The following is a 15,319-nucleotide window of genomic DNA, read 5'->3' on the forward strand; positions in this document are numbered from 1 at the left end:
AAAGACTTTCCATACTATTGTTTCTTCCATATCTATAATGTACAGACATCGGCCTGTCACAATTTTATTATATATAACAATGCTGTTGGCGTACAATATAAATAAATAAAATAGTCTAATGTTACGTGATCATCCCCATAAACATATTATTACTAGAAAAATCATATGCTTTAATATACGAATTAAAAAAACTGCATACAAGATATAGAAATTAAAAACATAAAATATCCAAACCAGTAATTGAATCTTGTTTTATAACATTCCAATGCGTCTTAATTAAACTAATGGGGAAATAAAATTGGTTTTAAATGATTTTTCACGGAAAAGGCATAATTTTTTTTTTGGAATCTTATTAAGGAATAGGTCACGTATCATAAATCTAGTAATTGTGTACTTTCGCTATGAACAGCAAAGACCGGTCAAGTCGAGTAAATGTGAGATTTACAAAAAACTTGTGAGATTGTTTTGGGTTAAAAGTTCGTCTTCGATAAGGCGATAGGCTCGCCCTATATTAAAGCATGAAAATATTCTTGTTAGAGCGAGGGCAAATAAGATGTCTGACTATCCCTTTGGGGATATAGGTTTGATCTTATATATGTTTGTAGGTCAGTAATCGTTTTAAAATACGCATTTTTCGTTACATTGTTAACTTTAGTAGTTCGTATTTATATTAATTTATAACGAGCAATGTAATGGGCTGTGTATAGTTAAGCTATTAACTTCCAGTAATTTCGAATAATTCATAAATAAAATTGAAGGTCAAAATTATTATCTAAGAAAAAATGACTACATTAATTATCAATTATCATCTGGCATTAATTTGACCCACACCATAGGGTCTGAAAATCAATTTTTCACTACAACAACACGAATAACCGCGGCGCGCCGGTCGGCCGATGTCTGAAAACGGAAAACGTGCGCGCCGACTCCCGCGCACCTCTTACGGTCGTACCGCGGGACCGCATCAAAATAACTGTTCCGAAGGGTGCCTTGGGGTCTAAGGGATGGACCTAGGTACCTAGAAATCAAAAAAATCTATAATTTGAGTGTATTTGTGTGATATTGGTGCGGCGCGTACGGCGCGCGCGGGGGCGGGCGCGCTCTCCTTGTAAGGTCGCGGCAGCTGCCCGCGCCGCTGTATAAAAGGCCGGGGCGCGCCAGTCCGCCGCACTCGCAGTCTCGCTGCCGTAGAGTCAATATCCACCGCGTCCCAAAACACAAAAACACACCAAAATGTGCGACGACGATGTTGCTGCGCTCGTAGTCGACAATGGCTCCGGCATGTGCAAGGCCGGTTTCGCCGGTGACGACGCGCCCCGCGCCGTCTTCCCGTCCATCGTCGGTCGCCCGCGCCACCAGGGCGTGATGGTCGGTATGGGCCAGAAAGACTCCTACGTTGGTGACGAGGCCCAGAGCAAGAGAGGTATCCTCACCCTGAAGTACCCCATCGAGCACGGCATCATCACCAACTGGGATGACATGGAGAAGATCTGGCACCACACCTTCTACAACGAGCTGCGTGTCGCCCCCGAGGAGCACCCCGTCCTGCTCACCGAGGCTCCCCTCAACCCCAAGGCCAACAGGGAAAAGATGACCCAGATCATGTTTGAGACCTTCAACTCGCCCGCTATGTACGTCGCCATCCAGGCCGTGCTCTCCCTGTACGCCTCTGGTCGTACCACCGGTATCGTGCTGGACTCCGGTGACGGTGTCTCCCACACCGTGCCCATCTACGAAGGTTACGCTCTGCCCCACGCCATCCTCCGTCTGGACTTGGCCGGCCGTGACTTGACCGACTACCTCATGAAGATCCTCACCGAGAGGGGTTACTCGTTCACCACCACCGCTGAGAGGGAAATCGTTCGTGACATCAAGGAGAAGCTGTGCTATGTCGCTCTTGACTTCGAGCAGGAGATGGCCACCGCCGCCGCCTCCACCTCCCTGGAGAAGTCCTACGAACTTCCCGACGGTCAGGTGATCACCATCGGTAACGAGAGGTTCCGTTGCCCTGAGGCCCTCTTCCAGCCTTCCTTCCTGGGTATGGAATCTTGCGGTATCCACGAGACCGTATACAACTCCATCATGAAGTGCGACGTCGACATCCGTAAGGACCTGTACGCCAACACTGTCATGTCCGGTGGTACCACCATGTACCCCGGTATCGCCGACAGGATGCAGAAGGAGATCACCGCCCTCGCGCCCTCCACCATCAAGATCAAGATCATCGCTCCCCCCGAAAGGAAGTACTCCGTATGGATCGGAGGATCCATCCTGGCTTCCCTGTCCACCTTCCAGCAGATGTGGATCTCCAAGGAGGAGTACGACGAGTCCGGCCCCGGCATCGTCCACCGCAAGTGCTTCTAAGCGCGCGCGCGGCCTGAGGCCTCCCCGAGCGAGCATTTGTACCAGTACGTTGTACGTAGTGATACCTGAACTGAGAACATCTAAACGTAACGCCATCTATCCTAATGTAATTTATTGTAAAATTTATATAAATTTAATTTTCTTTTTTTATTTTTATTATATACACGGGATCGTTGTGGATCTCAGCGCCAAATGTAATTAATAAATAAACGGTTAATTTATTTATTTTAATTACATTATTTCTTTTTATACACTCGATGACTTTGGATTTAATGTGCGACCCCCTCCTCATCCCTCACCTATTCCTGATCCCGCCTGTGGTGCGAGTCGCGGGGCCCTAGTGTAGTGTTACACGCGTGACACGAGCGGCGCCGCGGCTCACACCTGTCCACAAGTGGGTCAGGCGGGCTGCCAATGTTATGAGCATCATTCGTCGCCGTCAATGATGATCGGCAGCACGCGACCGGTCGCACCACTCGTACACACACACACACACACACAATGCTCCTCTAGCACACAACACACCCGCGACAGAATTAGACGCAGAGGTTACCCCACACGCGTCGAAATTAGCCGCCGCCATCACTACCATACATAGTAAAGAGTCGGTCGGGGCCAAAAGCTTTTTCTAAATTTATCGGAAGCGAGCGAGCGCGCGGCGGCGCGGCGGAGGCGCGCTGTTTCCGTAAATACTCCAGCGCGGCGGCTATTAATATCGCGTCTCCCGGAGCGCGGCAACACCGCGCGTGACGTGTTTACCAGCCCGAGCTTACACGTGCTCCGGGCACATTGCTGGCATTGCTCGAAGTCGCGCTCCGTCGGCGCCTGCCAGAGTGGCGATGTATGCCGCCGCGCCCATTCATACGCAGCCGCATATTAGATGACACAGATGTTGCGTCACCGTGGTTCCCTCAGTTGGCTCCACTCTGAATATATTTACAGTTTTAGTTTCGTTAGATTTTTAGTTTCGCGAATATATGTCAGTGACACATGAGCCGTTTGTTGTGGATTCCGATAACGTCTATTATAGAACTCCCTCTTACTTTGTTTGTGTCTCTTTGGTCCAAATTATGAATTGCAATTTAATTTTCTTTCAGTTTCATTTACATTATTCTCGTTTAATTTTGGAATTCGAATGTTTAAATTAATTTTGTTTTCTTTAATTACTTCCGGTTTGTTTGAAATGTTACCTTTTGAATCTATAAATAACATTTGAATGGAATGTTATACATCTGACGCCATTCTTTGTCTCCGACCTGGCGACACCAGTCTATTACTTTCTTCCTATCATTTCGTCTTTAGCTGTGATTCTGACTGATAAAATTGCGTGAGACATTTTTTCTGTTTGCCAAAATTAATGCTAAAAATAAACGTGAATGAAATCGAAGTCGAATTTGCTTCCGAATATCAGCCGCATGCGCAAGCGCCACGTGTTTGTTCAAATTGCATAATGCCTTACTCATTACAATTGCGGTGAGTATAGGTTATACTCGGGCCGTACTAATATATCAAACAATTAATACGTGATGAAAACTTTGTACCCCTTTTTAAATACATTGCGCGCACGGAGTTTGAGATTTGACATAGTAAAAGTTATATAGAGGAGTGCACAAAAATAAAATTGATGTATAACAAGTGTATCCAATTCGTCGGTCGAATTTTGAGCACTAGACGATCACTAGTTCTAATTAAACTCTCGTATTTAGGAGACGTTTGCGTAGAAACCACCGCAAAGTCTATTTCTGTCGTCAAATATTGTGCAAGCATTGTTTCATTTCGAAGGACATTGTAGCCAGCGTATTACTGGGCATTATGAGACATAACATCAATGTCTTAAGGCGATGATCGCGGTGTACCGCTGTGCTGTGACTGTGTGCTGTGTGTGTATGCTAAGAGTTGAATGATTTTATTCCTTGTGGGTAGTTACGACAATTACCAATATTGTGAGACTTTCCCGTCCTCACAGCCACCACTACAACTCCTGTAAGCCAGGATCAGCAGTGGCACGCATTTTATAACACCGAGCAGTGAAGCTCCGCCAGTCTCAGGGAACACTAATTTGTCATTATCCCGCAACGAAATTAATCAAATAGAATGATAAGGAGGAGTTGGAAATATTAATTGTCCACTTCTCTCCATAGCAATGCGGGGGACAAAATCATGATCAAAATATAAAAATTACCATAATTGGCGTGAAATAGTTTATCCAGGATAAAATTGATCCAATATTTTCACTTAGATCTCTAGCAATAAATCGGTGAGAATACCATGCAGTTTTTGCATGAGCGTACAAATATACAGACAAATTCTAAAAACTATTGTTTGACTTTTGTTGCTCTAAAAAAGACCTGCCAAAGTATTTTTTCTTCATTATCTCACATCTCATCGGCCTCTTATAATTCATTATTTAATGATACTCCGTTAGATATGTGTTTATGTATTCAATAGCGTAGTTAAATAATATAGTTTCCTCACATGTCCAACGCACTTGAATGTTGTGCACATCTTAATTCAAAATATGGTACAACATTTTTTTTATATTGCTTTGAATGACGAGACGAGCTTGCCGTTCGCCTGATGGTAAGCGATACGACCGCTCATAAACAGTAGAAACACCATCCAACAACTTGAATTACAAAATATTGGTTGTTGTTGTTTAGGCAGTCGCGACGATTCGAGCCAGCGACTTCCATGATCCTTAAAACATATTTAACATGATTTCTTGACCCGCTTTATAGATTACCTGTGTACATTTTTTCAATTCGTCGTTTCGGCTTCGTTTCTGATGAGTGTAGTCTATTATTAGAACGGTTGCAGCTGATCTGCGCCACACCGTCGGTATTCACGCGGTTATATCACCTCACAGCGGTATACACTCTCATTTACGCTTTTTATCCCCGAAGGGGTAGGCAAAGTCGTTCATACTACTTCTCGCCTAATCTCTAGGTTACTTATATTTTTTGCATAAATTGAATTATATATATCACATAATTGTATGTTTTTATAGATATAAATTCCGATGATCCCTTAAGATGAATGAGGGGGAAGCCATGCCTATTGTCTTTTCTAATTTTTACCAACATAAAAATTTTAAATCTCGTTTTCTCAATATAAGTTTAAATTCACATAGGAGCTTGACTTCAATACGATATGTATGCTCATTGATGGTATAGAAGGCGAGATGAGAGAGAGGTGAGAGTAGGACACCTATATTACTTTGCCCGACTCGGGATTGGAACCTGAGATGTAAGAGCGGTGTTGACACGCAATACAACGCCACCGGGGCAGCGTCTGTTTTAAACATTGCAAAATAATTCTCCCTGTGTTAAATTACGGTACTGTCGCTGTTTCATTTGGCCACCCGGGAATCGATCTCGAGACCTTGGTATGGCAGTGAGTCCCCTGATACAACTACGGCACTGAGATACTTATGAAATGAAAATATTATGTTTGTAAATATAGGCGTATGCACGCTGTACACTGTTTCATAGTTTTTATATATTTTTTTTGTATTATTGTTATTTTTTTCGTTAATTTTTAGTTATTGTTAAATACTTATATGTGGATTTTCTCCGCAATTTTACGGTGATGTGCGTGTATTAGCATTTATATAATTAATCAGACTTTGTATAGAAAAGACTTATTCAAAAAATATATATTTAATAAAAATATTATAAAAGAATGGACAATTGATGACAAAAAATGAAGCCCGGAGGTTCTTTCTGCCTTTCTTCTTCGGGTAGTCATCGCTTAGGTAGTTAGTGAAAGGCTGGTAAGTTAGCTAGGTTACGGCTTTTATTGTCCTCACCGGTGAGGATCGCGACGCGTTTCTCCCTTATTGCTTATTTAAAAATACATATATACATCATTTTATTTCTTCTTCCCTGCCAGCCCGAGCTGGCTTCTTTGTTTACTAAGTATATTTTTCATTTATTTTATTTTCAATATAAATTGTCTTTGTTTATATAAGCTAATTTAATTAAGTAATAATTAGATATTCTCATGTACAGTGAGCAACAGAAGTCGTTGAACATAATTTGTTTCCAATATTTCCTAATCATTATCATTTACCATCAGTTACTGATTAATTTAAAAACAAAACAACTTGTCATAATTGAACTACAAAAGTAGCTGAACGCTGTCAAACCATTAACTGGTAAACATTACTAGCGACAATTTTTATGATCTGTAATAAATACAAATGTGCCTGAAATTAGCAAATTCTTTGTTTTATATGCAAGCTTTTTTTCTATTTGTTAAATTGAACCCATCAAGCTTCAAGACACCAATATCGCGAAGCGCAGCGCACCGCGTTTTTTACTATCAAAACATTGCCGAATAAATACAACAGTCCAGGATGTTAATTAAATTGTTATTTTATAACATACTAGCTTTGGCTCGCTACTCTGTCCGCGTGAAAAAGTTTTTCAAAGATAAAAGTCGTGCTTTATATTGACCCTGGATAGAAAGTAGCGTATAGGGCTTAAGAGTAATGTAGCTTCCTATTAGTGAAATATTTTCAAAATCGGTTAAGTAGTTCCTGAGTTTAGCGCATTCGAACAAACAAACCCTTTAGGTTTATATAATAGTATATATTGAAGTTAATAACCAGAATTATAAATTTTTAAGTATGGACAAAACATCATAATATATTAGAAAGTAATATTATAACATTAATAGGAATAGGTTAATTACATTTTAAACATCCTATTTTATAGAGCACTGGCGGGTTTAAAAAACAAATGTGTAAATTCAAAATTATTCTGACAGGAGATTCTCCTCGAAGGTTTCAACGTAAACGTCAGTTTATTTTTCATATTTTTGAATGGTGTACGAGCTTTTGCCCGCAGCTCCACCCGCGATATAAAGTTTTCGGGCTAAAGTTTTCCCTTATAAAAGTCACGCTATATATTTTCCCGTAAGCCTATGTTCTTCCCGGGGTCTCAAACTGTCCCCAAACCAAATTTCATCTTAATACGTTGGGTAGTTTTTGAGTTTAACACGTTCAGGCAGACAGATGCAGCGGAGGACTTTGGTTTATTATATATTTATATAGAACTTTTTAAGAGGAACAATCCCGTCATACATCATTGTTGCATAACTTTAACCGTTTAAGCAGCGCACGCAACAGAAGCTCTCAAAACTAATAAATTTTGCCCGTTTTTGCAACATGTTTCATTACTGCTCCGCTCCTATTGGTCATAGCGTAATGATATATAGCCTATAGCACTCCACTAACAAAGGATTATCCAACACAAAAATATTTTTTCAGTCTGAACCGGTAGTTCCTGAGATTAGCGCGGTCAAACAAACAAACAAACTCTTCAGCTTTATATAATAGTATAAAAGTATAGATTCAATAATGAGATTCATCAATTAATATATTGTCAAGTTATAAAATGTTTAGCAACTTTTTTAACATTGTAATGATAACCTTAATCTGTACTCTTCTTTGGTAAGTGATTTATGGTTCGTTTCAAGGTTCAGGTGTTTTGTAAATTAGTATTTGTTCATCAACTTTTGTTGCTGACCGTACCTTGACTTATCACAAGTGCAACTATGTTCGCCTACGTGATGAATAAAGCATTTTATATTATTTATTTATAATACTTTCTAATAATACTAATTGATAAGGTTTTTATATGAGCTGGGCAAAGTGACCTCACTATACTTGACGGTAATGGCGTAGAATCTAAACTCAGAACCCAGGCTCAAAATTTTGTTTATTCAATTATTCTTTCACGAGCTCTTTTGAATCGTTATGAATCTACCACCGCTTCAGAACATCTTATTGTTGTAAAGCTTCGTTAGAAACTCCTCAGCAACACGATCTGTCGAATTGATATACTATCAGTGGCGAAGGATGATATTTTTCGAAAGGAAACCTGACAAAAATTATAGGTTCCAATATGCATAAATGCGGTCTGGGAATCGTTCTAATGATAATTAGATTCTACATAGGTTACGAAAGGGAAGCTGACAGGAATAGGTTATATGGACCCTTCGCCTTTGTATATTATCATCATTTATTGAACAAATAAATAAATCCAGATAGAGTAAAGATAAAGATATATTTATTCTGCAAATATGGGTCAATAACGATGACCAAACATGAGATTCATCAGAGCAACCATGTTTAACCAAAAGATGGTATGGAAAATTCCATTTACTTCAAGAGTATAATATAAGAAATTTTCAAAGCATTTATGTCACAAGCATGCACTATAAAAAATATCATTATCAAATCCTACGTAAGTATTCGGGTGTAGTTCTAGTTGTCGGATGTTGGACGCCCATCTACAAGGTGGATGAACGACCTAAGGTCGCAGGAAGTCGCTGGATGCAGGCCGCTTCCAACAGGTCGACGTGGAGATCCTTGGGAGAGGCCTGTGTTTAGTTTAGCAGTGGACTTCCTGTGGCTGAGATGATGATGATGATGATGAAGTAAGTATTATGTAAGAAAATGGGAAAAAAGTAAAAAATAAATTAAAACATATGTCAGCTACAGTTCATCAATTAAGATTACAAAAGAAAAGTATAAATGTCTTTTTGGGCTACTACATAGTTATTATCAATTCCCTTCCATTAAAAACTCCGTTAAATTATAATACACCTTATCCACTAAAATACTTCTTAACTGTTAACAAATAAATAAATCTAGATAGAGTGTTGACTATCTAGATTTATTTATTTGTTATTTGTTGAGCACGGGCCTCTTCTTTTACTGATAGGGTATATACCTTAGTCCACTACGCTGGCCAAGTCCGAGTAGACTTCATATACCTTCGAAATTCTTATAAAGGTATCTCAAGTATGTAATTTTCCTCATTATATTTTTCTTCACCATTAAAGATAATGAACAAACAGTACTCAAATAAATACTTAAGTCAGAGTTGTGCAGACATTTGTCTTGGCAGTCTGTTCCATTGCCAACTGGGCTATAGTATTTAATATTGGGAATCTGAGTTCTGTGACAAAAAATATTATTTTATATTGAATAAAGTTACCTGATAAGGCACATCAAATGGATAGTAGAGCTACATTTAATTAGACTTTACACTAGCTTTAATTCTCGGCTCCACTCGCGTGAAATTTTTCTGGACATGAGTTTCGTTTTTTATTTTTCCGGGATAAAATGGAGCCTATAACGTAAGATCTCTAGCAATACTACTGGTCTAAACTGTATACAATTCAATGAGTAGGTTTAGCGTGATGCGTGCACAAGTATAAAAATAAAAAAATTAAAATCTATTGTTTTGGCTTCTGTTGCTTTAATGAACATCGCTCCTCCCATACTATTTTTTCTTCAATATCTATACTATTATATAAAGCTGAAGAGTTTGTTTGTTTGTTTGTTTGTTTGTTTGTTTGTTTGTTTGTTTGTTTGTTTGAACGCGCTAATCTCAGGAACTACCGGTCCAAACTGAAAAATTCTTTTGCGTTGGATAGCCCTTTGTTCGTGGAGTGCTATAGGCTATATATCATCACGCTATACCCAATAGGAGCGGAGCAGTATTGGCTGATCTCAGGAACTACCGGTCCAAACTGAAAAATTATTTTTGCGTTGGATAGCCCTTTGTTCGTGGAGTGCTATAAGCTATATATCATCACGCTATACCTAATAGGAGCAGAGCAGTAATGGCTAATCTCAGGAACTACCGATTCGAACTGAAAAATTCTTTTTGTGTTGAATAGCCCTTTGTTCGTGGAGTGCTCTTAGTTATATATCATCACGCTATGACCAATAGGAGCGGCAGTAATGAAACATGTTGCAAAAACGGGGACAATTTATTAGTTTTGAGAGCTTCCGTTGCGTGCACTGCGTAAACGGTTAAAGTTATGCAACAATGATGTATGACGGGATTGTTCCTCTTAAAAAGTTCTAAAAAATATATTATAAAACAAAGTCCCCCGCTGCATCTGTCTGCCTGAACGTGTTGAACTCAAAAACTACGCAACGTATTAAGATAAAATTTGGTATGGAGACAGTTTGAGACCCCGGGAAGTCCCGGGAAACTACTACTTTCATAACGGAAAACTTTAGCCTGAAAAACTTTATAACGCGGGCGGAGCCGCGGGAAAAGCTAGTCTATAATATACAGACATCAGTTGTCAAATTCTCTCATGGTACGATAACTCATCGGTTTATATAAAAAGAAAAACCCGTGTTCTCCAAGACATGCAAATTTTTTGCGAAGTATTTTTTATGAGGCGTCTATTACAATATGACGGTGGCATACTGCTGCAGAAATAGTCAATACACTGTACACAGATTTCCTCTTATACACGAATATAGGAAGGGGATTCCCTTCCAAACCTAATTCCAAATATGGCGCGCGACACGTCTGGCGTGCCGTGACGTGCTTGGCAGCCGCGCGTCGCGTCTCTCGCCTGAGTCACCGACTCTCTTTGGCACTGATAACATCTGCATACATTGTGACGTGCACTCTTTTGGGGTTGTCTATAAATCACGTGATGTTTTTAGTGACTTTTAATTCCCTCCGCCCTTGATGATTAGATGAGGTTTTAGACTACACCTTCCCCATACCCAAAATCACGTGTTTTTTTAAGTATATTGAAAGTTTTAGAATTATCTTTAAATACAGGTAAAATCTGATTGGATTTTAAAAATTTACCATTGGGATAAAAATGTCCAGACACTTTGCAGCCTTCGTGGTCACGATTTGCACAAGCCTGGGATCCAGTTCTACATTTAATTAAATAGGAACCGAAAAGACCGGCTGCCAGACTTCAAGACACTGTGAGCTCATTCTGCGTAGATTAGACCATCAACAGCTAAAAGTTAAAAAAGGAAATGTATAATTGTAAAATGTAAGTTGATATTGTAACTTTGACGGAGCGAACTGAGGTGTTGGTCATCCGCAAAGTTAACAATCGCGTAAACATAAGAATTCATTATCTCTAACCCTGCTGAAATCTATCAAACGTCTCTGATTTTTCTGAGTTTGCTTCGGTGGCGTAGATGTACTGCATGTGCTCTGAGGTCTTGGGTTCGAGTTCGGGTAGGAAAAAGTGATACTTAGGATTTTTTGCTCAGTGTTAGCCCACATCCCCAATTTTTGCCCGATATGCTCGCCCCCTATCACACCATTGGACGGAACACACTTGGCTAAAAGTGGGTGCCTTAGTTGCACCTCTGCATACCCCTCCGGTGATATGATATATATGTATTTCTGATTATTACCATTTCGCTCATCAACGCCTTTTCCATCTCACTTCACACGTTCTATATCACTGACCTGCTATTTAATAACAACTTCGTTAGCAAAAAATCCTCAAAGACATACCTCTCGCGCAAATAAAGCGGCTTACAGCGCTCCACTTCATTTAATTATAGCACCTCCAAACATCACAATATAGCGATGACAAAGGGTGATTTGTAGCAATAAAGTCGCTTGAAGCGCGGACAATGCTCGCTGGCAGCGACAGATCAATTTGAGGATCAATCGCGCTTGTTGAAAGAGTTTCTCCCGACTCTAACGCACCTATTGTTGTAAACATTCGATAGGGTGGCCATGGGTTAGAATTAGCGAGGATATTTTGGCCGGAATGGAGAGCACGGAAAAATGGCTACAGTGCTCCTAATGATTTTATTGCTTAAGTAGGTAAACGTGCAAGTAGTCGGTAAGCGACATCTACCGCCGATGGAGTGTAGCCAGGAACACAGAAAAGCCTCTAATCACCGGAAGATGAACTTTTTATTAAGCCTCTTTTAAAGGACAGGCCCTCCTCGTTATTTATTGCGTTAGCAAGTTTTGCTGTCAAGTACTTCATACTTACTGTTGTGTAAGTTCCTTGTGTAGTCAGAGTAATTATATCTGGAGTATAATGATACATGTATCCAATAATGACAGAAGTACTAGTATACCATGTATACAGACGGAAATTTTCGTTTTGTTGGTTTGTTTATACAGTTGCGTTTTGTATTATAAGCGAATATCTTAGAGATCTCGTTGATCATCATCATCATCAGCCGCAGGATGTCAACCACTAAACATGGGCCTCCCCTAAAGATTTCCAGATTGAGTTATTGGAAGCGGCCGGCATCGTATTAGAGGTCTCGTTACTTAGCAGTTATTTTTGTTAGCATGGCTAATACTTTCTATTGGTCATCAACCTTCTAAGGGCAAATGAGTTAATATAACATCAGGTAATTTCTGGCAATATGCACCAGGTGTTATGTCCAAACTGTCACCTCCACTCCAAATATAATGTACCTTGTAGACCAACAAGAGAGAAAGATCGAAGTCTGTTGGAATTATACAGGTATGACAATAAATGCATATCTATAATCATAGTTAGCGGATTGCTATATAAAGCCAATATTTACTCGAATAAAAAATATCCGGTATATCATTAGAATTTCTCCGGACTATCTCACATACCGGTACTTGACAGTCACCCTACAGCACATTCAAATCGAATATCAGAAGGTTATTAAGGGCGCAATGAATAAAAAGCTCGCCCGTACCGGCGCCTGACTGGCTTACAATGAACAGCATCAGTCGCTGCGGATAATAGACGATAGGGGGACGTCGCACTGCATGCTACGAGCTATAGATGGTAAAAATATATATTACTAGTTGACCCGACAGACGTTGTCCTGTCTTAACTATGTATGCACGCGCGCATTCTGTCGATCGCTGGCAGTTTTTTCAAACCAGACAGTTATGTAAAATTAATAATCTAAGTATGTAAAGTTTTGTTAAATTTTCTAATTTTCCGCGATATTTTTTGATTTTTTTCTTTCATAAGAACCTTCTACTGACAATAACAAACACAACAAAAAAATAAATTGTGAAATCGGTCCAGCCGTTCACGCGTGATGGCGTGACCAAGGGAAATAGGGATTCATTTTTATATATATAGATTTATTTATTTGTTGATTAAACACAAAACAGGTTACAATCATGTACGCAACATATTATGACATGAAAAACAATTCCTGGACTATAATTGTAACCCAAAAGATCTGCTTTAGAAATTGAAACAACGTATAGTGTAGTATATTCTATAGGACATGAATCAAGTTCACTAATCAAGCTCTGTAAGCTAAATAGGTTACTGTCATTTTTTTTAAATACTGAATAGCATCTCGGTGACGTTGTCGTATTGCGCATTCGGTAAGACTATCGAGCTTAGGAGTTACACCTCTGACTACCTCTGAAACGGCAAAAAGCCGTGATGCTATGCATGTATGTGTGTAATAAATAATTGATGCAAAAACACTCCACTGAAAAAGGGATGGGAGAGCACAATTTGTAGTTCGGTTTACTTGGACGACATACGTATTCTAATTACTTTAAAAATCAAATTATTGAACCAATTTTAAATATAATTCTATAGGTTTAACCTGGAAGGAAATTCTATCGAATAAAAAATAACAAAATTATAGCGGTGTGATAACACAATATGTCATGTTCGAAGTAGCCCAACATAATTTACCAAAGTACCAAATAATTCAGTGATTTCTGCATATATTTTTGACAAACTCCAAAAACCTTCGCAATCACATTTATGATATACATTGAAAAAATAAGAAATTGAAAATTAATAATATTAGGAGGAAATACAATTTTGAATATTAATTAGTTTATTAACTTTACCGTCGCTTTTAAATTTAAGAAACATTGTTCACAGCATCGCTATATCGCATAGCCTCCACTGCGACACATCCGCTATCGATGCGCGAATCAATTAAATTCGTCCACACTTTGACAGATAGCAGCAGATTCCAACAATGTTCCCCTCCCGCCCCCTTCCACTCCTCAAGTCTCCCGGCGCCAGGGGAAGGGGCCAGGGGAGGGCAGGTTAATAATGATTATATTAATATAGTTTAGCAGTCGTTAGCTGTAACGAAGCGGTCGCAACAACTTGTCTAATATCGGTGAGAGTAAATAGTGGCGGTCGACGCGGGCCCGGAGTCGGACAATACCTTATAAACGATTATTTAAGTTTGTATTTTTATAGTAATTATTTTTAATTTTATTCAAATTTTAGTTTGTATTGTTGCTTTTGCTCGAGGTTCGGCTGGGAATAGTGTTTCGGGATAAAAGTCCTGCTTTATATTTTCGTGAGATAAATGGAGCTTATGTTTTACATTAGATCTCTAGCAATACATCGGTGAAAATTTATTTAAATTCCATGTAGTAGTTTTTGTGTGATTCGTGTACAAATAAATAGACAGGTAAAAATTCTATACTGTTGTTTTGGCTTCTGTTGCTCTAATAAAGACCTGCCTTATTAGTTTTTTCTTCAATATCTATAATATACAGACATGGGTCGGTTACAATTTTATTATATAAAGATATCGAGATAAGTATGTCACTGGCCAACCGTAATACTTGCTATTTGAGTTATGTAACCTCGCCGTCAGAGATTAGACGTTAAGCGTCATAGGCTCCTTTTTCTTCAATATATAATAATATCAGCCCTATATTCTAATACTGTCCCACTGCTGAGCACGGGCCTCCACATCATTTTTAGAAAAGTCCGAGATGTGTGCCATTGGGATTTGAACCTGCAGACATTCGTCTCAGCAGTCCGTTCCACACCCAACTAGGCTATCGCTGCTTTTCTACTTTTTCCTCTTTCATCAATATATTTTAGTCCAAATACTACAAATCATTCTCTTTTGCAACTTAATTGTTTAGTCAAGCGAATTGACTAAAAAAATATATACGTTTTAGATAAAATATTTTTCCACAGTCTAGCTCCTGGACTATCTCTCTCAGTTTCATCTAACATTAATGTGAATATGAGGCGCGTTTTCCAGAAATTCCAATTATGTTGTCAGTACCGCATTGTGCCACTTATTGGAAATTATTAATTTATTCTCATTAGCGGAGTGTGGGTTGACACTGGTGGGTCCTAGGTTCAAATCTCAGGTATATCAGGGGCTTTTGGCTTTGATTGGTGATAGGATATATTTTAT

The 15,319-nt window shown here is 39.2% G+C and overlaps 1 protein-coding gene across 1 annotated transcript; it reads left to right on the forward strand.

Annotated features, from left to right (window-relative positions):
* Positions 1–1,150: 1,150 nt before the first annotated feature.
* LOC115446098 (actin, muscle-like) lies at positions 1,151–2,595 on the forward strand. Its single transcript, XM_030172658.2, has one exon. It carries the CDS (start codon positions 1,234–1,236, stop codon positions 2,362–2,364), a length of 1,131 nt encoding a protein of 376 aa, XP_030028518.1. The 5' UTR covers positions 1,151–1,233; the 3' UTR covers positions 2,365–2,595.
* The last annotated feature ends 12,724 nt before the right edge of the window (positions 2,596–15,319 follow it).

The sequence above is a fragment of the Manduca sexta genome, chromosome 5, assembly GCF_014839805.1.
Source record: "Manduca sexta isolate Smith_Timp_Sample1 chromosome 5, JHU_Msex_v1.0, whole genome shotgun sequence".
In the NCBI taxonomy this organism is placed as follows: domain Eukaryota; kingdom Metazoa; phylum Arthropoda; class Insecta; order Lepidoptera; family Sphingidae; genus Manduca; species Manduca sexta.